We start from the raw sequence: 25,448 nt of genomic DNA on the forward strand, positions 1-25,448 counted from the left end.
ATGCCAGACAGAAACTTTGACTAATCAACTTTTCTGTATGCTCATTCTCCACTCTGTATGCGTGTCATCTAGAAAGATGAGAAAGTTCAGCTGGGTATGGCTTTCACTTCCTAAGGTGCAGAGGTAAACAAATGCAAATATTTATTTTTTGTGCAACCTTCCTTGCAAGGGAGTGTTACACTTGGTTATCGACTGCCATTTTGCAGGAAGCAAAGCGTGTACTTGCAATACTAATCAGTAAGCTGTTCCAAGTGTCAGTGGCTTAACTCTTACACCGAAATTATTTACAGCCAAGGATGTAGCATCACCTCAAAGTGGTGAAAAATTACCTGACAGGGTTAACAATTTCCCATGGTTTATATTTTCAGGACCATAAATGCTAAGTTCTCACTACAGTGGGCTTTAGATGATGATGTGAAGGTGGCCAATTGCTTTTCATTCTGCATGTTTGGAGCGTTTATGATACAGGTAGGCAGAAGAGTGGTAAAAATTGAATGCAGGGTGTGAAGCGGAGGTTGCAAAATACTCCGTTACTGAACTTTCAGCCTCCCCCAAAGCATCTCCCCTGGAAAACTCAGCGAGACCGCCGAGACGGGCGGGCAGGCGGGAGTGAGGCCGCCGCTGCCCAAGGCTCTTCCCCGCCGCACCTGCGGGCGCAGCTGCTGGGCGCCGCGGGAGGGCGGGGCCCGGGACGCGCTCCCGCCGCCGCAGGTGCTGCAGGTGCGGCGGGGCCGGGGCAGTTCCTCCCACCCCAGCGGGCTTGGCGCCCCGGGCCCGCGCAGGCCGCTGCCCGGCGGGGCGGGCGGGAGCGGGGGGCGGGGCGGCGGGGGCGCTCGGGCAGGAGGCGGTGGCAGCCCCGCTAGCACAGGAAGTCGCCCCGCCGAGCGAGGAAGGAGGAGGCGGAGCTCTGCCGCTCGGCCCGAGGTACCGCGCCGCTTCCCAGGGTGGGCGAGGGGCCGCGGGCGCCAGGGCCGGCCGGCACCGCTGGGCCTGCGGTTGTCACGGCAACCGCCCCCCTCGGGGCGGTGGGGGCGCGCTGCCCAGCCGCTCTTCCGGCGCTGCCATTGGCCTGCGGGCAGGGAGGTCCGCACTGGCGGCGCGCTTGGCCGGCCCGCTGTCCGCCGGAGGCCTCCACTGCCATTGGCCGGGAGAAAGCGCTCGCTTCCGCGATTGGCCGCAGCGCGCTGCCAATCGGGGCGGTGCCGCGGGCGCCCGGGTGCCGCCCTCGGAACGTGGGCTGAGGGGCCGGGCGGGGTCAGTGGCCGTGGCCGCCGCGGCCATTTTGGGTGTGGGCGGGAAAAGCCGCTGTCTGCGCCTGGGAGGCGAGTGCGGGCGGCTTTCCTCAGGGACTGGCCGCGCCACTTTACTGGGCCCTGATCGTTCCTTGTGCCCGCGGGAGGCTGTTGGCAGGCTGGGTCCTTCGCCAGGTGTCACTGGCCGATATGGAGTGAAATAAACCCCACACCAGGGAGTCTGCTTGGCCAAGGCTGTGTTCGAGGCCTGGCACCGGGGCCGTCGGGGGCTGTCAGGAGCGGCCAGGAGTCTGCAATGCGAGGGCAGCTCACAATTTCTGCTCGGGAGCTCAAGGCCTGGTGCTACCAGCGAGTGTGGGGCTGCCCGGGAGCTGCGCGAACAGCCGCCTGTGTGTGTGGAAGGCTGAACCCCATGTGCAGTGAGGCCAGGAAGTGTTGGAGTCCCCGCACACATGCTGTGTGACGGGGCTGTACGTGGCCAGCTGGCCACGTGCTGCTATGGCCACGTGCATGTACGCCATAAATCTGATAGAGCCCAGGCTTGTTGAGGTGTCTCTGTTTACGTTGCAGGCGTGGTGTGTTCCGGGTACATTGAAGCCCTGTGTGTTTTTTCCAGAGTATGTTGGTCATGTGCTCAGAAAATCCTGGACAGAAATATGGGAGCCACAACATTTCTGAATGTGGAGCGTTGGCAGGGAGTTCTGCCAACCTACTAGTGTGGTTCTCAAACTACTCTGCCTTACATCAGCCTACGTAATTATGAGGCAGAGCTTAGTACCAGAAAGGCCCATTAAAAGAGCTTGTCGTGTGATGGGGCTGTGTGCACGGCACACAGGTTCACACAGAAATTCAGTTACATGTTGTATAGTGCTCAAGGTCTTTGCTGTTGGCCACCAGGCAAATTCCTAAAGAGCTAATCAGAATGGAAGGGTACACGTTAATAAAGACATGTTGACTTTCTTGCAGACTTTGTTATTGATGTGTGACTTCCATACTGGAAAACTATAGAAAGTGGTGTTTAAAGGAAACACAAAAATCTACAAGTATGGGTAAAATTGAACTATTTCTTAAGCAGTGCTATTTGGCATGTCTTGGATGAATCACTTCACCTCTTGGTGCAAAACAGCCAATAGACAAACTTTGTTCTTCAGAAAGTAGCTTGACTGCTCACTAAGGAAAAAATGGGCAGATGCTCTTGTTGGCATGATTATCTGATCATGAATTAGTACAATGTACCCTTCTAGGACTTGTTTTGCGTTTTCATGGGAGCTGTGAAGATGTAAGACTGCATACATCAAGTCAGTACTTTAAGTGTGAGTGTAGAGAAAACAGAGAAGTATTGACTTTGGAATAAATTATTAGTCTGTCTAAAATAGTATTTTGTATCTGCAAAAGCAGTATAGAAAATACTCAGTTATTTCAACACAGATATGGGAGCTCTTCAAAGATCTTTGTTCTGAAAGATCAAATAACTAAACCAGATTCCTGTTAGCATTGATAAAACTCCTCATGTAATTAATTTTAAATATTGCGTCGATATATGTCCAAACACATATATGCGTTTCTGTGAAGTTCTATAAAAACAGGACTGTCCCTTCTGTTTCAGTGTAAGCTGCTGAGTTTCTGATTTGATTAATGCATCACATCGAATGCACAGGATTTTTCCATCTTTCCTTAAAAACAGACTTTAGCAAAAGGTAATATACAATAAGATACATACATTTCTTTGTAAAATCAAGAATAAAGGTAGTGCTTTTATTATTGTTTATTTTTTTATTTATATTCGTAAACTTGAACTATACAGAGTGAGTTTATTGGTAGATAGCACATCTATTTCTGCCAGCTCACTGACTTTGTGCCTCTTGCCATTACGTGCTGCAGCCTCTTCAGAAGAGGAATCTAGTTTGTGAACCAGTTTTATAGCGAGTACGGGAAAATCCTTGAACTCACTATTGGTCACAGAATTCTGTCTCAAAAACACAATGAAGACTACTCATATAAGCAAATATGTTAACCGGTGATAGTGCCCAGTGTATAGGATTTACTTTGTTCAAGTATTTCAGCCGAATCCTGTAGCCTAGTCTTAAAGGACAACTTGAGCTCAGTGTACTTGATGGCAGTAGGTCCAGGGAACATTCAATTCTAGTAGACTCTGCATAGAAAACAAGGCGAGGTGGGTTTTCCTTTTTTGTTCTTTGTTTTGTTTGTGGATTTGATTTTTTTTTGTTGTTGTTGGTTGATTGGGTTTTTTAGTGCAATGAAGACATTTGGCTTGGATTTTTCAGTTCAGTATCGCTTGGAGAGCTGAGCCACTCTATTTAAATTACTTATTCTTCCTACATAAATTATTATGTTTAAATTTTATGAGATACATAAAGAGAACGAAACATAGATTGTTGTAAGGTGTAGGCAAAGAAGCTAATGATTTTCATTTACCGTAGCTGTCTCCTTCAATCCCCCTCTTATAATACTACAGTTATTCCTGGGACTGCGAAAGTCTATGTTTTCTGACACAAACTCTGCTTTAAATTTTTCTGCTCTTGTATATTTTTTCATTTGCTTGCAGGTTTACTTTTTACTGAGGAAAAAATGTGAAGAGAGTTACAGAATACATACAAGCCAATAATTTTTAAAAATAAAAAATGGAGTGCTCTTCAGTGAACGGCTATCCTCATTTCAAATGAAGTCTGCAATGATTAAATATTAAAATGATCGATGGTTTAAATTATTATGAAAACTTTTCAGGAGATTATTACAAAGATTAACATTTTTAATGTTTTAATACTTCCATAGTTTATCAATCACAGGCACAGTGAAACTGGTTTTAGTTACCAAGCTGATGATCTCATATATCATCACAGTATTACGCACAACATAAACATCATGGTGTCGTTGGTAGAGGAGATGAGGAAGCACAATTTATGTTACAGCTCTTTAATAATTAGTTTTAGTCTTGAAGTATTTTTTGGCACACAGAATAAACAGGTAAGATATTTTTTGCCCTTCGGAAACAAGATAAGAAGAAAAGATAGTTCCAGGAAAACTGTGGTGGTTGCCATTTAGGAAGGAACTCTGTTTCATGTAATGACAAACATACATGGTCACTGGTATTGCTACAGAAGAAGACAAGGCACATGCGTGTGTTTTTCCAAGTACGACTTGCATTACTGCAGCTTTAATATCCCCAAATTATCTGCAACAGCCTATGATTCCTGATACATTTTATTCATTAGAGTTATGTTTAAAGGTCGTGGGAAAATGTCAAAGCACCCCAGGTGCTTTTGTATCACTGGCTTCACATAGATAGCCCTGTAATTCAGTGAGTTGAGTGAACACTTACTCCAGGCATTCTCAACCTGGGCAGTGCTAATTCCTTTTTTCCCCATTTTTTTCTGCATTTTTTTAGCAGCAAGGCTAGAAATCAACATTAGTGATTTTTTAAGTTTGATTTCACAGAATCACAGAATGTTAGGGATTGGAAAGGACCTCGAAAGATCATCTAGTCCAATCCCCCTGCCAGAGCAGGACCACTTAGATGAGGTCGCACAGGAATGTGTCCAGGAGGGTTTTGAATGTCTCCAGAGAAAAAGACTCCACAACCCCCTTGGGCAGCCTGTTCCAGGGCTCTGTCACCCTCACTGTGAAGAAGTTTATTCTCAAATTTAAATGGAACCTCTTGTGTTCCAGTTTATACCCATTGCCCCTTGTCTTATCATTGGTTGTCATCGAGAAGAGCCTGGCTCCATCCTCATGACACTCACCCATTATATATTTATAAACATTAATGAGGTCACCCCGCAGTCTCCTCCAAGCTAAAGAGACCCAGCTCCTTCAGCCTTTCGATTTTTGCCTCTCTAACTACATATTGCAATGATACAACAGAGCTATGTACAATACAGTTTGTGTCCCAGGACTTTTTGCAGTCTTAAATATCATAATTCATACATTGACAAAATATTGTTTATTCATATGTTGTGATTGTTCTTGGCATTGTCCTTCACCAAGTATGTTTTACCATCAAAACCAAGACAGAATTGGAAAGACACAGAATGATGAATATGCCAATGTAAACCCAATAGCAGGTCTAAAGAAGGATGGGAGATGGTCAGGAGGGGAAGGGTGAAATAAAAATTCAAGAATACACGTTGAGCTGGTGAAGTGAATAAAGACAAACTGTTTTGACAGCAGAAACTTGCAGTGGAGGAGTCACTTATACCAGAAAGGGCAAGTATGAAAAAGAGCAAAGGTTACACTAGGTTAATGTTGAGAATGGTATTGGGAAGTTAAAATCCAGTGGGCAAACTGGACCACACCATTTTGTGCACAAGTTTGTTGTCAGCTACTATTGAGATTATTTCTAAAGTAAGACAACAAAATAAAAGATGGGGTAACGTCACCTGGAGTTGCTTGCCTCTGGCTGGAAAGCCAACTTTATCCTCCTGTATTTCCATTGAAATAAAATAAATAATGGAACAAAATAACCTTTTATGTTATCAACTGTATTTTATAGTAGGGAAACAGATTGGGTTGGAAATGTAGTAGATTTCAAAGTTCCAATTGTTTTCTCTCTGGCTGTGCTACATGGTGTAAATGAGGAAAAGGTTAAGTTTACCCATGATAATTACTTCTCACATTTACATTATCAATCATCCTTTCTTTGTAGCTTTTTGTGCTTTACCTATTGTGTTTTCATTGTAATCTTTACAGATGAAGTTCTCAATTCTACAAACTCTTATGCTCAAATTTATTCACAAATGGCTCTGACAGATGTGCTCTGGAAGCCTCAGATGCTGTGGCTGAAGATGTTGCCAGCTGGTCGCCCTCTTGCCAGCCCTCACAGAGGAGCCAGCAGTGCCTGCACCTCTGTTCGCTTCCCTCACCTTAACTTGTGTCATTTTGGGTGGCTTGAGCTGATGTATAGGCTGACAATGTTCTGTACCTGGGTACAGAACATACCCCGTCTTGTTGCCCTTTCTTAGAGGCTGCTTGTCCCTGGCAGAGAGGTGATTGAACACCTGGGGTCAGCATCATCCTAAAGCCTCTCAGATATCAAAAGCCTCTTTATGAGACTCCCCTGTATATTAGGTTGAACATGTTTTGAACTTCCTATTTTAAATTGCCCATGTTTTCAACTTGTTCCTGTACCATGTCAGTGTGGAGGCTGTTTCAGTTGTTGGCTTTACCATATGACCATCTGTGCTTAAACTCTCAGCTCGTGGTTTTGCCTACTCTTAACAGTGATCAAGCCTAAAAGCTCATATTAAAAAACACAGGTATTTCTTTCATGTAGTATGTATGCCATAGAAATTGTCCAGAAGGTGGTTTTAGTGTTGTGCTCATTGTGTGTAGAGCTGATTAGGCTGCCTCCAATTAAGATTGCAGCACTTACTTCACTGCTAGACCAGTTTGCTATTGCTTGCATTCTTGCCAAAAGGAAACAGTTAACCTGAAGTAGCGTATTACTTGTTTTGTTTTTGTGTCTTGGCTGTCAGACTGAAAGTACACTATTTGTATAGCTAACACTTAAATTTGATTATGTCCTTGATCTATTGTTACTCAACTAAAATAAATTTAAAAATGAGGACTGTACAATGACAGTAAAGTGGATAAAGAGCTGGTGAGCTGCCAGCACTCGGAAGTAATGTCTGAAGGCCACTGTCGACAGATGAGAGCTTGTGGGGACTTTCCCCAGTGTTTGTGTCAGATGTGATGCTTTTCACTGTTTCACTCAATTGTCTGGGTGTAAACATAAAAGCAATAGTGACAAACTATGAATGGTTCAGTGATTGCTGGGTGGATGCAGAAGGAATGAAGTTTAAAGCATGGCTGAGAGCATGGTAACATGAGTCTGTTAAAATGCAGTTTGCCTGCAAATGTGTCAAGGAAGAAGGAATGCTAGATGTGTGTGCAGAGTGGAAGATTTTATCTTGTAAAGCTGTGACTGTGGGAGGGTTTGTGGTTTTTGAAGAAGCACCTGTAGCCAAAGGGAATTAAAGTGCATGGCAGTGGCAAGAAGGTTTGGTGCAGCCTAGCAGAGGTGGTAGGAGAGATAGGAGGGTGGTTTAAATCTCTTTAATAAAACTGGTGCTAGAATGTTGTGCCTAGTTCTAAATTCTATGGAAAATCTGAAAGCACAATGAAGGTCCTGAAAGACAGACTTATTTCTGTTAATGTTATTACGTTTGGTAGTTGGGCTTGAGAGGAGGTTCAAGTTTGCTGGGATGTTTCTGACCACATATCTACCTCACCGATGTTGGACCTCAGCAAGCTCTATTAGCAACCTGTGCCACCTGGTTGGAGCAGGGACCCTCCTACAGACATGGTGTTGGGTGTAGTAGGCAAGGCTGTACTGCATCTGTGTGAATGTGTCATTTTTTCCCATTACAGAGGGTAGACCAACAGGCTAAATAGAAGATGGTATTGTGGAAAAAAAAAATATTATTATAGAGAAAAAAAACCCCAACTGTTTTAAAAAAGCTTCAAACTGTTTTCATTTGAAGTGTGCCAGTGGGGTTAAATAATATTAGTAACTTCTGTTAAAGTAACATCATAATAATTTAAAACAAAAGGTCCCAGTGCACTTGCTAATATCTTTTATGGCTTCAGTAAAATACATCTGAAATGATTTACAAAGCAAAGCTTCTGGATGAATTCTTCCAGTTCTACATGGGCAGAGAGCCTGTTTATCTTCATGCATGTTTATACAGACCCATGGAAATGATGATCTAAATGTGGGTACTGTACTAAAACATACCCATATATGCTGAGTAAAGAATTCAAAGCACTTGCATTCTGTCGTTTATTGCACACAAGTGATGTATATTGTATAGGCTCGGTTCAATTCTGTATTCTGACCATAGAAGGACTCTATAGAATACGTACTGTACCTTCAATGGAAGGGAATGGTGTGTGTAGGAAAAAGCTCAGGGCAATGACTGGCTGGACTTGTCTTTTGTCTGGTTTTGAGCCTTCAGATTTAAACACTGTCAGTGCTGGAAATAGTGAAGACCTGGAAAGATGTATCCTCTGTACTCTTATGGATATAGATTTTCATTAACTCACCTCATTAAAAGAACAAAATCAGTATAGAAGCAACAGGAATGGCTGTAAAGCTGCATGCATGGGTTAGGGTATTTCAGAAGTTAAAATCAGAAGCAACTTAGGCTAAGTTATTTGCAGAGTTGACCCAACTCTGCTTAAACTTCTTAAGCTTGGTTACAGGGTTGCAAAGCTTCTGGTGCAGTAGTGATCAGACGGAGAAAAGCCAGCAGGAGCAGGGTAGACTTGCAGTTTCTTGTGATGTTGTTTTGAAGCTGTTTGTGCTTATGAAAATGGTCTGAACTCATTTCACTGTATGCTTTAGCAGTTTTTTGTTGTATGTAGTCCACAAGGCCAGATTTCAGGCTGTATATCCCCCTGCTTCTAATAAAACATTATGGCAGTGTTGAAGCGTGTGTTCTCCTTTGCCTCTGGCCAAGGGCACGTGCAACCCCCCCGTGTTTAGAGAGGTGCTCTCAGGAAATGAGAGCAAATGGAGTGGGTTGTCATCTGCCGTTTTATCTCAGGCTAGAGATCCTGAAGAGATGCTCGTGAGCTGATAGCTACTCATTAAATGCTCTTTTATAGGACTCTCATAACTATTCCATTCCATTCCTAACTAGTTTGAGGTTGTAGGAATTTCTCATCAAAGGTATCTTTTAGGCCAGAGAAGGCCAGCCTTTCACATGTCAGAGCCCAGGATCTTAAAAATGTGCCGTCTCCAAAAGCGTCAACCCTTGAAAAGTGTTCGATTTTGTATTTCACTAATACTTTTACAGTAAAGAGATTTGCACATGTTCTGTGTGACTTGAAGCATCCAAAGGAGTCCTTTTCTTCAGTGTGTTAGCCTCAGTTAGTGTCAGCCATTGGCATTCTCCTGGACAATGAGCCCTGCAGCAAAAGGTCTTCCTTGTGACACATACACGCTGTTCAGGAGTGCTGGGGGTAGATGAGGACACAGTCTCCTCCTGTCCTGTGGTCTTATGGGGAGAGATGTGACAAGAGCCCAAGCAGACATCGCCACAAATGCTTGCACCTGGGACCTTCATTCACATGACTTTCTGCTGTTTCAACTGATACTTTTCTGCTGGTTGCCAGTTTTCCTTTTTGCTGCCTTTTCTTCCCAGCTGCTCTCCACACTTGTCTTCTCTGCTTTAAAATGAGGCAACTAAACAGTTCACCACATTTTCTGATGGCTATCAAAGCTTATTTTTTCACTCATTGTGTATAAAGGTTTTAGCCTGATTTTGATCCACTTCTTTAGTTCAATTTTGTTCAAGATTGAGATTTTTGATAGATATCAATGATCTTATATTTCCTTTTTGCCCAAATAGAACATAAAGCTCCTCAAGAGATGGTATCATGTATGCTGTTACTTTATTCTGTATCTTAAAAATCATTGCCCTTAATGGGATCTCTAGATAGATTTCAGGAGAGCCAAGTCTTGAGCTGTTTAGATATAATCTGCCAAGAGTGTGCTTGGCCTATTGTTTTGAACTACTTTGGAAACTACTGAGCGGATGTTATTTAAGCCGTATTAAACTCTTCACCCAATTATGGCCTAATCCTTCAAAACCAATAGAGTAGGACTTGGTTTTGAAAATGCTGCTGCTAGCATCGGTGGGTCTGCTCGCTAAGCCTGACTATTAAGCTCATTAGTAAGTGCTGTAGGGCTGAGTTGTACGTTTGACATGTCTACTGGTTTTCACCTCAGACAATTTTAAATTAAAAAAATACAAAACATGATGTACTATGTTAAGGCTAAGGAAATGCTTGTCAGCTTTATCTTCTGATCTTTATTGGGAAGATTAACAGGTTATTCTGTCTTTAATCAGTTATTGAAAAATACAGGAAAACATAAATGCCAAAACTATCAAATTAAAATTCTTTACACTTAATGTTTCTTTTGCCTGGTGACTAGAATAGATTTATTTTTTTAAGCTGAGTTGCTTTCCTGAATGCCTAATGCAGCATGTGAGACAAAAAAAGTGGCATAAAACTATTTTCCTTCATTCATACATCAGTCTATTTAATACTTATTGAGCGGCAGTAGTTTCAGAGAAAATAAAAAAAAAAAACCCACATTCATTCTGAATGCTGGATTGAAAGATTACCTTTTAAGTCCTTTCTAAGACCAGGTTTAGTAATGGAAATAATAATTCGATTTTGCTGAAGTGTTACGATTAGGTCTATGTGTACTGAAGTGTTATTTGCTGCCGTCATTTGTAGCCTTCTTTCAACTTGTGTGTGCTTGCTCAAGGTAAGAAGTGAGGCAGTCATTAGGCTATAAATGTGGTGACCAGTTTTAGCAATTATTATGACTTGAAGTCATGTGTGATAGGATACAGTATTATACTACGGTGAAATATGTAACGGAAAGTCACACTTGACTGCCTCCCGGTTTCGTGTCTGTACGGCTTATTTGTGGCTGTTTTATTTTGGCGTTCCGTTACTAGGTTGATTGTCAAGTGGGAAGAGACTATTTGCTGAGAGCTGCTTTTCTTCTCAAGTGATAGACAAAATTCAATGAAAATGGAATCAAAATAAATGGGATATCAATATTAGAATTAATAGGGAAAAAATAAGCTGAAACTTAGCCTAATATACTTAAAACATGTTTTTACAAACAGGGTGGGAGGAAAGGAAAAATTGTAGCAGTTTCAAATTGTCTTGTTTTGATATATTTTTTCAAAGAAACGAATCAGATTTTTAAATAATTCAGAAATGTAGTAGTTTTAGTTGTCCAAAATAATGCAAATGAAAAAAAAAAAGGCACATTACAAACAATAAAAATTCTCAGTATGGAATTACTTATTGTACTAAAATGCTGTAGTGTGTAAATAACTTCAGAAGTTACAAGATTTGTTCTCACTGAGAGTCGTATCCCATTTGCAATACTAAAAACATCATGAAACAGACTTTCTGTCCTCTGGATGGTTGTGAACTGTCATTTAGGATGGATGTGGTAAAGGGAAGTATGATTACTCCCTAAATATTTCTTGTCACTTCAGGAAGAAATCAGAATTTCATTTCCATCAAAAATGAGCCTAAGCTTAAAATCTACAAATGAGAAATTAACGAGTGTGTATAAATAAAGCACCCCGGCTTATAGCAAGCAAGGACTTGTGGCAATCCCGAGAAAGGAATAGCATCTAGGAAAAAACGGAATTTTTGTCACTTTACAAAATTAAAGAGATTGAGGAGTAGAGAGGTTACTTTCTAATTTAAAGGAAAGAAGTGGCTCTTCCCCAGCTGTAACACCCAGCAGGGCAAAACAAAGTTTCTGACATTTTGGAATAAAACCTCAGTGAAACCGCGTGGCACTCTGTTAAATTCAAGAATTGTAACTTCATAACATATTAGAAGTGAAGTGCTTAGGCAGACTTAGCTGATTTTGAAATTAAAGGTCTATGACCTCTAGCTTTATACCTGTTATTCAAATTATTCCCTACTTCATCAAAGGAAATGAGTGCTGAAGGGGGGTGCGTGGTGGGGATCAAAGAGGGAATAAAACTGCCTGGATTTAACTGAACCGCAGAACGTTCGCTACTGCTGCTTCAGTTACCGAGATGGAGCAAATAATTGTTTCTCATCGTTGCTCTTGGGTCGATGAACTTTTAACTCACGAGGAGGATGGCATATGCTTTGTTTCCGTTGTGCGCAGATGGTGGTGGCGGTGGTGATGTCCTCCCTGCTCGGCCCCAGAGCTCCCAGGGGGCTGCACGGCTCCTGTGGTCGCTCCCATGGAGGCCGAAGCCATCCTTGGCGGATGCGCCTCTTGGCATTGGGCTGGTCTGGGTGCCTGTTCTCTTCTCACCCTTTTTACCTCTGATTTCTACTGTGGTCTCCCGCCCCAAAAATAAGTTTAAACAGATTCTGTTATTTTGAAGCATGTTCTTTTGAGATAATGCATATGTTGTAATTTATTGTGAAAACATTCCCTTTAGCAGAGATTACTCTTTCCTCTGGGAAATACTGCATTTTGAACTGTCTGGCAAGGCAGAATCGAACCACGTGTATCCTTTTGTTCCTTATTGAACTTCTTTAAGGATATTTTCTTGACACACCATGTATTCATAAAAAAGAAGGAAAAGAAGTTCATCTTTGAACGTTTGGAATTTTAAATTTGTTCAGATGAAGATCTGTGTTCATATTAAAATGAATATATGTTTCACAGATGGTATAGCCCTTCTTGGCTCTGAAGTGAGTAGGGAATTTGGTTCTGAAGACAAATAACAAATCCTAATAATGAAAAGTAAATTTAAGGTGCATAGAATTGCTACAAATAGGAATATTCTCCTGCAAAATGTCACACTGTTTTTTATAACAAATAAAATACCAATTGCTAAACAGGTATCTTCTGTACAAGTAATGTTTTTATAAGTGAATTTTGACCTAGGACATTTTGATTCTTCTTCGCATAGAACCTATGACAAACTGTACTCTACTGGGAATGGAAGGAACCTTTGACATTTTTAACAGCATATTTTTGCTTAAAAAACAAAGAATTTTGCATAAGTATGAAATATTAAAAAAAATCTTAGGTTTTGCAATCCTTGAAATTTTCACTTTTTTCCTGTAATGTATACATTGATTGATAAGCTTTTCTTCTCTTCGGATATTTAAAAACATCTTACATCTGGCAAAAGTAAATAGACGTTTTGCTAGAAGAGCAAGTACAAATATTTGGGCCCAAATAATCTCACCAAATTTTAGGTACTTAAGGTAGGTTTAGGAGTATAGTGCAACACCTTGCAGTGCCCAGCCCTTTGGTTCCCCAAGGACATGAAGGAAGGACCAGAGCCTCCTCTGGCTGATGTCGGAGCCACGGAGCTGCCAGAGCCAGCTGGGAAGGACTCGAGTGCAAATTTCATTTACTGTAAAGGTGACCAATTTTAGAATGACCACTGCTATTTTAAATGGGGAAAAAGCACTTTTCAAATCATTTTTGTGACTCATAAAGATTCCAGTCTCTTCCTTTGTGGAAATCTGATCAGAAAGTTACAGTGGAAACCACTCCTACAGCCTGGCTCATAAATAATAAATATTATCTCTTATTAATCCATATTTTAGTTTAACTCTGGCTCGTGGCAAGTTGCTTCCTCAGGGAATGCAGGATTCTTTACAAGAGAAGGTGATGAGCCACAGTCCCCGAGGAATTAAATTGTGAAAACAATCTTGGTTTCGTACATGCTAATATAGATCTGTTATTCCCTTTCCACATCTATCACAACACATTTTAAATTGTGGCTGATCTTTTATGCAAATAGCTGTCTTATTAGACATTGCGGCTGTATGCGCTAATGTCTCCATGGGTTTCTCGGGCGTTTGCTATCTAACCATCAAAGCGGTGGAAATGAATGATGATTACGGCATCCCTTTGAAGAACAAAGAGGAGTCGAGGTTCTAGATGTGGGAGTCAGTGACACCGAGCCACGTGGGCAAACGCGAGAGTCTCTGTGGCTTGGATCAAGTCGGGAAATAATTTTTGCCTGTGTTTTCTTCTTGTGTTTTATTGGCACTGCTAGGACTGCAAACATCTTTCACAGCTGATGTTTTGTTAGAAAACATTAGTAGGCTATTGAAATTACAAAAGGCAAGTCAAAACAGTTTCTTAACAGTGGCATAAAAAAGCCAAGAAGTAGTTTTGCAGTGTAAAATGTATCTGTTATCTCCTCAACTATTTGGAAGTTCAGATGTTACTTTTATTTTCCACTCTTGGTACTAGGATGTGAATGTTATGTGAGAAATCTAACTCAGTTGAGAAAATAGCTGGACAGCATAACAGAAGGCTAAAAAACAACCAACCAGACAAACTGGATTACAATTCACTGCTTATGTGTTTTACGTAAAATGGGAGTATTCTCTGAATTAAAACAAAATAAAACACTATAATTGAGTTTTCTGTTCAGAATAAAAGAGAATGGTATTTTTTATACCATATCACTACTCCTGAATACCTTTTAAAAAGCTTGCTAATTTTGGAGAATCAAAGTTCATTTTATGCCCTGTGTCCCACACTTTAAATTAAGGAACTTGGTTACATCTGTGTTTTTTCCAGTTTTGTTACCTGGCATTAAATGCCAGTAATTCTTATGGAATAGATAAATAAATAAATAAGACTGTGAGTTACAAATGCACAAATCACTGATGGCATGATTCCTGCAGCTATACTTCAGACCATGTTATGAAGGAAATAATGGTGGATGTTTAAGGTTGTGATGACCATTCAGAAGTGCCTTGGTATGTTTTTGTGCGCATGGTTTGGCATCATGGTGCTTTCAAGGCTGCGCTTCCCAGAGAGTGTGCCTTGCCCGAGCAGGCGGAGATCAGAAGAGTGAGACTCTTGCAGATGCTCCAAGGCCGTATGTGCACCATCTGCAGATGGTTTGTGGCTACCCAAGATGTTTCAGCCGAAGTTTGCCCATGGCACTGCGCTTGCCAGGGCTGGCTGGGAAAAGACAAGTGTTGGCTGTTGGGTGTCTTCTGTGCTCCAGCGGTAAATCTGACACTTGTGGAAGACGTCAGTCCTCTTGGGACCGCAGGGGTTGATGCCACGATGTTTGTGTCATAAAGATGGTCAGACGGTGGCACGGCTTATCGTCGCTGCGATGAGTGATGTCTGCAGCCTATCTGAAATGGTTGAAAAACAGTGTTTTGAGCAGCAAGTTTGACTATAAAAGCCATGTATTTTTTGGCTATGGAAAAAAAGGTGAAAAGAGCGTATTTGTAAAGTCTTACTGCATCTTTTGAGTGACAGCCCTGCAAGGGGATGAATATGAGACCGTAAGGTTTTGCATGTTAAATGGGTATATTGGGAGTTGGCTAAAATACTACTCAGATGATGCTTGTTCAGTTCCATGGATGGTGTGGCAGCACCAAGGTACCATAAAGAGCATCTTTGGATGAATGATTGTGCAGTTGTCTGTGCAATCCTAGTGTCACTTGCCTGTCACCTGGGCAACATGAGGAGCCTGTTAAAGGGTCACGATGGTTGTTACCTAAATGCACTGAAGGGGATTTAAACTCTCAATACTGAGAGGTGTAAAATGGGTGCAGCCCAAGTTCTCACCATTATTCTCCACGTTATTTTCATTTGCAGATCTCCAGAACTGGCAGGAAGGGAGGAGAGCATGGGGTTGCTGTGGTTTAGGGATCTTGTTCCTCTCTTTTGCTTGGGTTGGCTGGAGGGCTGTGTCTGCAGGGGTGTTTCCTGGGCAATTACACCTGTGGATGCAGACATGGCCCATCCTGCCTCAGGCTCTCAGGCATCATGTAAATGTGTTTGTGAACAATACAAGCAGCTTACAACACTACATTCACTCCCTGGTTTACTAAAGGAAAAAAAAAAAATATAGGAAAGTAATTCAGTAGTCGCAAATGCTGAATTACAGTGCATCGGTTTAGTTACTTTTTTCTGTCATGTTGATAACCCATGCAATGGGGAGAAACGTATGTTTAGAATTTATCTAATAGTCTTCAGGATACTGATGATTAACTCCAGTGTTTCATTGTACTCTGGGAAGGCTGATGTCTTTGTGTATAATCATGTAAATGTCGCTTGTTACAGTTTGTTGTTGTTGTTTTTGGGTTTTTTTTCTGATGTTAGAAGTCATTGATTTCCTTAGTAAATTATTTAAGAATAATGCTTTTTTTTTTTTTTTTTTTTCTGGTACTGACAGTGATTTTTGGATTGAAAACAATGGGTAGAAAAGATGCCTCTACAGCAAGGACTCCTGTTGACCAATACAGGAAACAAATAGGTAAGAGATCTGAAGAAAAGTTTGTGAGCTTAACAAAAAAATCTCTGTTTTTTTGAACCCCAGACCAGCTTGTTTAACAAAATGTATTATTCTTCTGCAAAAAGTTCATGTTGCTTGTGAGTGGTACAAAATAATGCATGCTCTAGGAAAGCATTTTTTGTATACTGTTGACTAGTTCGTTCAGGGAAACCTTTTTTGCAGCCAGGGTTTCAAATAACTTGAAACGAATCCATGTTCTGTGTTTGGAAACGCTAGTGAAATACTGCAGTGCTACATGATGTTTTTAACTGTTTGAACTTTCCTGATTTTCCTCTGTGTTTCCAGTGTAAAATACTGGCATTTCTGACAAAATACTATTCCAACTTTGTAAGAATTTTTGAGACACTGAATGAGACAGACCTTTACATTGTATAATGACATTCATTCTCACATTTATGGAACACTTTTAACATTTTAATACTTTTTTCTATTTTTTTTCCGTTCTTACCATTGTAAATGTAGGTGATTTGTATACAAAGTACGCACATGCACATACATGAACACACAGGTATGTACACTGCAGACACAAATCCCTATTTACTTGCTTAAATGCAAAGGTATTATTTTTGGAATCCATATATCAGGATTATGTCTATGTGTTAAATAGTGTTATAAAACCGACACAATATTTTAAATGTACGTATATAAAATGAAGTACCTTAATCTATTATCAGTTATTTAAGTAATGACTTTGTTTTACAGTTGCTAAGCACCCACATCTGTGTTTAAATATGCAGAAAAATGGCAAGTGTCTGGGAAAAAAAGGCTGTTTATGATGTACATTCTCATGGTTAAAGAGCTAAGATATGTGAACAATCTTATTTTTATCATCTCTTAATTTTTTTAGTGCTGCCTTACTGTTTTAATGTGTTTTAATGGTCTTTCCTGCATTTAAAGTTGAAATAAGGGGTTATTTTATATTTTATTTGTTTTAGATACCCATGGAATGCTCTATATTTCCTAGTCCTGGACAGTTAGCGTGGCTGGCTTCCTTGGTTAATTCTCTGACATACTTAGAAACGTGGCTGAAAACCACTGAGAACGTTTATGGATGAGAAGCAAATAGACTGGAAGGATGCTTAAATAGGTGGACTTTCTGCTTTTGTGTGATTTAGGTTTCATGCAGAAAACCTTGCGAGGAAACTAGTACCCAGCAGAAGATGGCACCACAAATATTTCACCCAGAGGGGTCTGATAAGAAGTGGGAGGCCTGCAGCTCATCTTTGGGACAACTCGTCCTGTGTAACTGGGTGTTTGGAAAGACAATGTTTAAATCAGTATCAGCTTTCTGGCATTTTCTCTGCATGTTTTTCATTATGGTCACTTATTTTTCAGCCGCTTCCTTTAGGGTTGCTTTTCTTCCTTTTGTGAACACCTTCAGGTGGCCACAGCTGGGGTCATTTTTTAAGGTCTTCCACAGGATGAAAGAGAGCGGTGATCTCCATCAGGATCCCCACAGAGCAGGCTGGGCTGCTGGACAACCAGGGAGGCGTAAAGCTGCGCCTGAGACTCACAAAATTACCTCCTGCTCTTCCATAACTTGAGCTTCTTCTTGCACATTATCACTGTGTGGTACCGTGTTTGGATGTCTCACACCTGTGAGATGCCAGGGCTGATCAGCTGTGACTGAGCAGGGGACAGGACACTGCGCTGTAGCAAGTGTCAAGAAGACTTGTATTGGGGCCCAGCGCTCAGAGGGATCGTGTTATATAGCTGACTCTCTGTTTTTAGGCTATCATGTTGTCTGAACAATTTGGCAATTTTCATGTTTGTAATACGATGCAGTACTGTGATCCACTGGGTACTGCAAAATACAGTGTCTGAGGGGGTTCGTAATAAGCTCATTTTCCTTCGATGTGATGCATTGCTATTAACTTGGCAAAAGCAAGTGTTAAAAATTATCATAGGGAAGAATATCACACCTGCAGGCAAATAAACTGCATAACCTAGGAGGTGTTTCTGTGACTCTAGTATTACTTAGAGGACAGAGAGCAAGAACTAAAATAGACTGTCCACTGCCTTTTACTCTGATTATGGCTGTTCCAGCTCCCACTCTGGACATTCACTGGTGTAGCCACAGAATTTGTCAATGGAAATTAGTTCTCTGATCTCACCAGTAAACTTAATGGATGTGAGAGAGGGGAGTTCAAAATTTATGGATATATGGTTTTACACCTGAATGTCGCAGGCATGTTTGAGTTTTAGGTATAAGCATTTTGATCTAACTTCAAGCCTGGTAGCTGAGCTTAGTGAAGCTATCCCTCCAGTATCATTATGCCTTTAGGAGTATTACAGGACGAACAGGTGTATTATTGACAAATATTGTCCAATTATGGCAAGAACTTTTCTTGCCGTAATGAATATGGAAATCTTTAAACTTTTTTGCCATTACTTCTTGATTTTTTTCTTCTTATATAGTTTTGTGTGAGTGATGATAATTTATCTATTTATCACAGAATGGCTGAGGTTGGCAGGGACCTCTGAAGATCATCTGGTCCAACCCCCTGCTCAAGTAGGGCCACCTAGAGCCAGTTGCCCAGGACCACGTCCAGATGGCTTTTCAATATCTCCAAGGAGAGGAACTTGACAACCTCCCTGAACAACCTGTTCCTGTGTTTGACCACCCTCCAAGTAAAAATTTTTCTCATATGTTTCAGTGTGTGACCATTTCCTGTGGTCCTATCACTGAGCACCACTAAGACCTGACTCTGTCCTCTTTGCACCCTCCCTTCAGATGAGGTCTCCCCTGAGCACACACACTGATGAGGTCTCCCTTGAGCCTTCTCTTCTCCCAGGTATACAATCCCAGGTGTCTCAGCCCTTCCTTATAGGAGAGGTGCTCCAGATCCTTAATTTTAACTCCTCTTCATCTAATTCTTCATGATTTTATTTCATTCAGGTACTTATTGGAAATTATATGGGAAGACTTTCCATTTTTTCTTAAAATTTATTCATTAAATAAGCCCTAGATCTGGCAACTTAGGTACTTTTGCAAGGAGTATTTTTAGGTACCTCGTGCTTAAGTACTTTTGCTTTAGTGTGAGGCCATTTAGTCGTAGACCCTCCAGAATACGGAATGCTGTCATGCTCCAGGACTGTGTAGCTTATGGGAGGGTCATTCTTTTTTGTAGGAGAACAGAGACAGAGGGCTCATCCATCTTGGAGAGGGATGTTTGATCGCCGTTTCCCAGAGAGGTTATGTCTAGAAACAGTGGGCAAAGGAAGGCTGCATGGGGCCTGTCTTTAAAAACTTCATTTATCAAACCCAAGTCATTTATCAAACTAAGTCCATACTTGGAGTGATTGCTGTCCTTCCTTTCCATGTGTTCAGTATCTATGGATTCTTAAAAATCTTATGGTGGATGCTGGCTGAATAGCTCTCTCTTGCTGACTAAGGGTGTGGCGTTATTTTTTAGCTCATGATTTAATGTTTTCTAGCTTTGCTGGAGAGAAGGTAACCAGATTGTAACTTTTTTAATACCTTTTTTTTGGATTGAAAATGGCAGTCTTCAAGGAACAACATGTCACAAAGTCGTATCAACTTCAGCACAGTTTTCAGTTAGATGTTTAGTGGAGTAATTTGATATAAAAGCAGATTTTTAATTTCATTTTGTTCCAAGCTTTCTGTTTTGTTCTGAGTTTCCATACGGCACGCCACATGTTTGCCCTGTGCCACGGTTCAAGTTCACGTTGATCACTTCAGTTCAGCCGTTTGCCTTTTTCTCTCCTCTGCGAGCTCAGGATCGCTCATGCCTTGTTTGCTGCTGTGCCATTAGCAGTTGCTGTTTGCTTGAGATGTGTTTTCAGAGGATTCCCCAGGCATAGAGACTGATATTGCTCTTCTCTGTCAGCTGGCTTTCAGCCATCTCTCCTGCCACCAGCCAAAATTTGTCTGGAGTGCCTCTCGTTCAGCAAGTGCTCTGGTATCCGACAGCAGCACCACCTTTTCTGTGAGGAGAGGGGGCAGCCTTGTCATTATCAGACCAAACTGGCACTGGCTTCATGAAGACTGTGCCCAGGTGGGATAGGGAACAACAGCAGCAACCTTTTCAAACTGGCATGGACTGTGCCAGGAGGGAGGAGGATGGTGAAGAGGGAATCTCTCCTGGTTTGGTTCTCCGTGAGCAGCTGAAGCTCTGGAGGGGGCATGAGGAAAAGTAATCTTAGCACTTTTTATTCATCTCTCTCATGTACCCAAACATCTACGTGTAGCGCAGCAGCAAATGGGGCAGCTCTCCTGCACAGCATTTCCTTCTCACTGCTGCTGTTTGTGCTGCTGTGCGTAATTTGCTGGGAGCGGAGGAAAGGTGTGAGGCAGTATACATCTTTCTACATTTATGCAGCCTTGCTCCACAAATGCTGTGAAAATAGCAACAGGTTTTGCACCATATTTGCTTTGTTTACTGTTATGTGTGCTTTAAGTTCCCAGAACAATTCCACATGTATATTTTCGATCCTTCTTCATCTGGTGTGTCGCTTGCTCGGCATGGAAGCCACAAGATTTGTGGGTAGTGTTCATGACTCGTGTGATTGCGGGATCCTAAGCAGGCATACTGAGAGGATTATAGCATAACTAAAACCTGGTCTACAAATCAGGAATAGACATACTTTTGGCTCTCATTACTATTGTGTTGCTGTAGCATAATTTTTCATGAGGAGAGGTTGTTTGCCAATCATTCAACCTCCAATTTGTAGACTCAAAGGTCTGCTTATTGTCTGTTCGCTATCTTCTGACTTGCCAGCATGATCCTTTAGGGGCTGGAGCTTATGAAGGCACAGCCCAGGGCATGTCTGGAGTAAACGAGGTTCCTCACATCCCCCGGGAAGGAGTAAAAGTTATGAATGAAAATAAATTATCTTTTCATTTTGGAAAGCACAGGGTGCTAGGCTGAGCACAGTGGCTCGGTGATGGAGGTGGTGCTCAGTGGCGGAGCACGTACAGAGCGCTGAGTTGGTGAAGGGGACTGGGTGGGAGTCCTGAGACCCCAGCTGCAGCAGTGCAGGAGAGGAGAGAGTACTGCCCGCCTGAACTAACAGATAAAATGCTATGAATAAAGTTGCCCCTGGTTTTAAAACTCCTTGGTGTGAGGAACTGATGACGCATTGGTGTTCCTGCTCTGGCAGGGGGATTGGACTAGATGATCTTTCGAGGTCCCTTCCGATCGCTAACATTCTGTGATTCAGAAGAAAGGCACCTCATCCTAGTGCCAAGGGTTATGGTCCTGCTGTAGCCCCAATGAGGTGGATATGAGCTTGTCCCGGTGTGAGTGTGGTGGGCGGAGCTGGGGTCTGTGGCCTCCCAGCCTCCTGCATGGAGCAGCTCAGCTCTCAACTGGGTGATCGCCAAAGGAAGCAGTGCCAGTCTCCCAAATAAGGGCTTCTTTGTGGTAATATGGTTGCACCGACAACATGAACGTATAGACCTTGGCGAGATGGATGAATGGATGAATGGCTGGATGGATGGGAACTAGCAGCAGCAAGAACATCTCTGGGGTTCCCATCCCCAGCTACCAGCTCAGTCGTGAGCATGGACCTGTTGCCTCCTTGCCTCCAGAGGGAAACCCTTCCTGTGGCAGATTGCCATCTCCATTTGCCTTGCTGCTCAAATAAATGTCTTTAGTCTCTACCACCTCACCTTTTCTTCCATTCGCCATTATCGTTCACCTTCACTGTTGTATACAGGGTTGAGGTCCCTCTGCCTTCCTTATCCTGTTACATACTCAAATTAAACTGGCTGCTAACAGTCTTCCTTTTCCACTCAAAAAAGGAAAAGTGTTACATTTTGAGACTTTATTCTGAAATATACTACATACTTCAAAGGGAAATGTGACTGTTGTGTTTTGGATCAGGAAATGTTTGTTATCAGCATCGAAATTTTAGATTTTGTTTCTGAAACAACAGTAAGAGCAAAAAAAAATGTTCGAACTGAATTTGTGCCGAAAATTTCAAAATCGCACCATTTGTCACAAAAGAGGAATTCCTGTATCTTTTATCTGTTGAGAAAAGGCACAGGACCAGAAGGCAGCATTTGCATCAAGATCTCTCTCTGCTGTCACAAGCAAATATGTAGCAGGACTGATGTCAATGGAATGAAAATTCTTCAAGCTATTTTTATAATTAGTCATCTTTTTTTCCCCGTATTTTTTGTTAGTCACCTATTTATTGGGAGAAGGGTAGAGAGAGGAAAGTACAGAAACAAATATCACAGTATCACAGTATGTTTGGGATTGGAAGGGACCTCAAAAGATCATCTAGTCCAATCCCCCTGCTGGAGCAGGAACGCCTAGGTGAGGTCGCACAGGAATGTGTCCAGGCGGGCTTTGAATGTCTCCAGGGAAGGAGACTCCACAACCTCCCTGGGTAGCCTGTTCCAGTGCTCTGTTACCCTCACTGAGAAGAAGTTCTTTCTCAAATTTAAGTGGAACCTCTTGTGTTCCAGCTTGATCCCATTACCCCTTGTCCTATCACTGTTTGCCACTGAGAAGAGCCTGACTCCATCCTCGTGGCACTCACCCTTTATATATTTATAAACATTAATAAGGTCACCCCTCAGTCTCCTCTTCTCCAGACTAAAGAGCCCCAGCTCCCTCAGCCTTTCTTCATAAGGGAGATGCTCCACTCCCTTAATCATCTTTGTTGCCCTACGCTGGACCCTCTCCAGCAGTTCCCTGTCCTTCTTGAACTGAGGGGCCCAGAACTGGACACAATACGTGCTATTCTGAGTTGAGACAAAAAGGGGAGAGACCCCTACAACTATTTATTTAGAGTGTGAAAACAACCCAAGAAGTAGGCAGTTCCAGTGTACAGGGTGCCCTTTTTTTTGCATGTGGAACTCTTGATTTTTTTTTTTTACTCTCTTGACTTTTTCTAATAAAAATGTACTATTAAGCACATAATAAAGAAAAGTAGGAAAAGAACCCTCTTTTTGCTATTATGTGTGACTGTTGGCAAGTCTTGGAATCTTTTCCTATACTGAGTTTCATACATCACAGTGAAATGCCACGGATACCACGTGTAGTCCCTTTCCTTTTGTTTGGGAGGAGGTTTTATGAAGAACGAATTTCTTTGTCACAGAAATTGAACTAGATCTTTTGGTCAGTGATTGCTGTTTCAATTTAAGTTTTATGCCAGTGGCATCACTTCTTGGAAACTAAAGCAGGAGCAGCTGAGGAAAGCACTGCTGTGAAGTCAAGCCCAGCCTGGCTGTACTAATTTATTCCACATTTTGTGATGATTGGGATGTTTTAAAATATGTTCTGTGAAGGCCGATGATGGATTTTAAGCACATAGAGTATGTGATCACTTATTTTTTAAAGTCCAAAGCAGTAAAGCTATATTTTATTGCCTTGGCTTGGAGCATAAAAGGTGATGGTAGGTCTGGATATGTAGTTGTGTTTGCCTGGGTATTACTGAGTTTTCGTTTGCTGGGCAGACGCAGCCCCAGCATGAGCAGGGACAGGGGTCTGTGGGAGCAGGTCCACACCCCGTGCATGTGGATGCTACAGAGGAATCTCACCCTTTACTCCCATCCCTGCTCCACAGCGAAAGCCTTGGTTTTCTTTGAACTTGTTTGATTATACTACTCTTACTATACGTTTATATTACACTTGTAGAGTACCTTTGTACAGATGGAGGCTCATAGTCTACTCTTATTTTAATCTCATCAACAATATCACCATTTCACCTAGTGAAGTTGCTACAAATTTTTTTATGGGTGTAAATGAGAGTGAAATTTGACACGCTGTTTCCAATGATTGATCTGTGTTTCAGCATGGTGTTACTTCAAGCATTTGCAATTCCTGTGAGGTATCTGATGTCTACAGGGCTCTTGAAATGATACATATTTGTCTTCATACTTACTCTCATCTTCTGATCTGTTCTTCAGTGGATTCATTTCTGCAGTCAAAAAAGTCAGCCTAAAACAGCCTCTTTGCATCCCTTCCAAAATACATTAAAAATTCACTATAGACACATAAGCATATATGTATTTCATTCAGATGCAGGGCGGTTTAACATTTTTAGAAATTCTTTCACCAGGCTTTGAAAATCTTAGTTCGTATGTGTGAAGGGTGGACTTCACATTGAGATACGAGTACTATGAATCTGTAAATCTAACTTCAGACACCCATTTCTAAAATTCTCAGACATAATTTTTCTATATATACAGTCTTAATATATATGCATTCTCTGCATGTGGTGCATGTGCTTATATTTCTAGGTAACATTATGTCGATATAAATGCATGGAGAGTGGGGCAGCGAACTACAAATCTGATTTCCTCGTATTTCATCTTAAGTCAGCAGTGCAGAAGGTGTGAGAATGAAAAGCCCAGTGAACATGCATTTACCAAGATGTGCGTAGTTGTAACTGCATTTCTTCAGTTACAATGCTATGTAATATAATGCTTTTTTTTTTTTTTTGATTTTTTATTTTTTTTTCAGCAGTTATGTTTTGTCCAGCCATTATCCTGCCATGGTGGGTGGCAGTTTGTGAAACCTCCTCTGCCCCTCCACTCTCTGGACTGGCAGAAATGAAGGCAGCAAGGAGCCTGGCGATCATTGCAGGGGGCACTGGTCTAAGAAGAAAGACACAGAGTCCCCTTGGCTCAATTCAAGAGGTTTAACTGAAGGGACTTTTGTATTTCATGCTTCAGGATGTGACCATGTGCATTATGTAGTTCAGCAGGTATTGCACCTATTTATGGCCTTAAAAAATATGTGTTCAGGGTAAGCACGACCATAGAACGGTCATCTGGCTTTTGTAATGAATTTGTTCACATTGGTGATTGCTATCATGCGGTCCATTAATTGCACGTTGTCAGGGATTTCTGTAACTCATTTTATTAAAAATATTTTTTTTAATGGAAGCTTTTGCTTCTATTATGCCTTATTTTGGAAGAAACTTAGGAACTGGCTACGTTGTGGTTTTCAGGGTCTTGAACTATTTATGGGATTGTCTGCTAGGCTCTATGTATTACTTGCAGGCTTGAAGTGTTGGATGGGAAATGAAGTAACAGGGCAGCAGGCAAATGATTTTAGCAAGCTCAGACTGCTAGAAAGAAAATATAAAAAGGCAGTTGCTTAATTTGAACTACAGTTACAGAAATCGCAAACACCATGTGACTAGCTTTTGCTTTTACTTGATGGTAAAGGCTGATTAAAAATAAACACTACTTAAAGTATTCACGTATTCAAAGTTATTTTGAGATTTTTCATTTGTGTAGCAATTGGATCAGTACAGCAAAGCACTGTGAACAAAGAGTTCTACAATAAGAAGTGGAATGTGGGAAATCACATACTCTGCCCAGACTGAGTGCTCTGGTTACAGTTAATAAATCTGCAGATAATACAAGGCA

At 41.6% G+C, this 25,448-nt stretch overlaps 1 protein-coding gene across 1 annotated transcript in view; it reads left to right on the forward strand.

Annotated features, from left to right (window-relative positions):
• Positions 1-830: 830 nt before the first annotated feature.
• The window catches only part of TRIQK (triple QxxK/R motif containing), a 62,327-nt gene continuing 37,709 nt past the window's right edge, over positions 831-25,448 (forward strand). The window contains exons 1-2 of the mRNA XM_065832167.2: positions 831-924; positions 15,974-16,054. Coding sequence (XP_065688239.1) covers positions 15,994-16,054 — 61 coding nt within the window. The 5' untranslated portion in view covers positions 831-924; positions 15,974-15,993. The remainder of the gene's footprint in view (positions 925-15,973; positions 16,055-25,448) is intronic.

The sequence above is a fragment of the Patagioenas fasciata genome, chromosome 2 (assembly GCF_037038585.1).
Source record: "Patagioenas fasciata isolate bPatFas1 chromosome 2, bPatFas1.hap1, whole genome shotgun sequence".
NCBI classification, from domain to species: Eukaryota; Metazoa; Chordata; class Aves; order Columbiformes; family Columbidae; genus Patagioenas; species Patagioenas fasciata.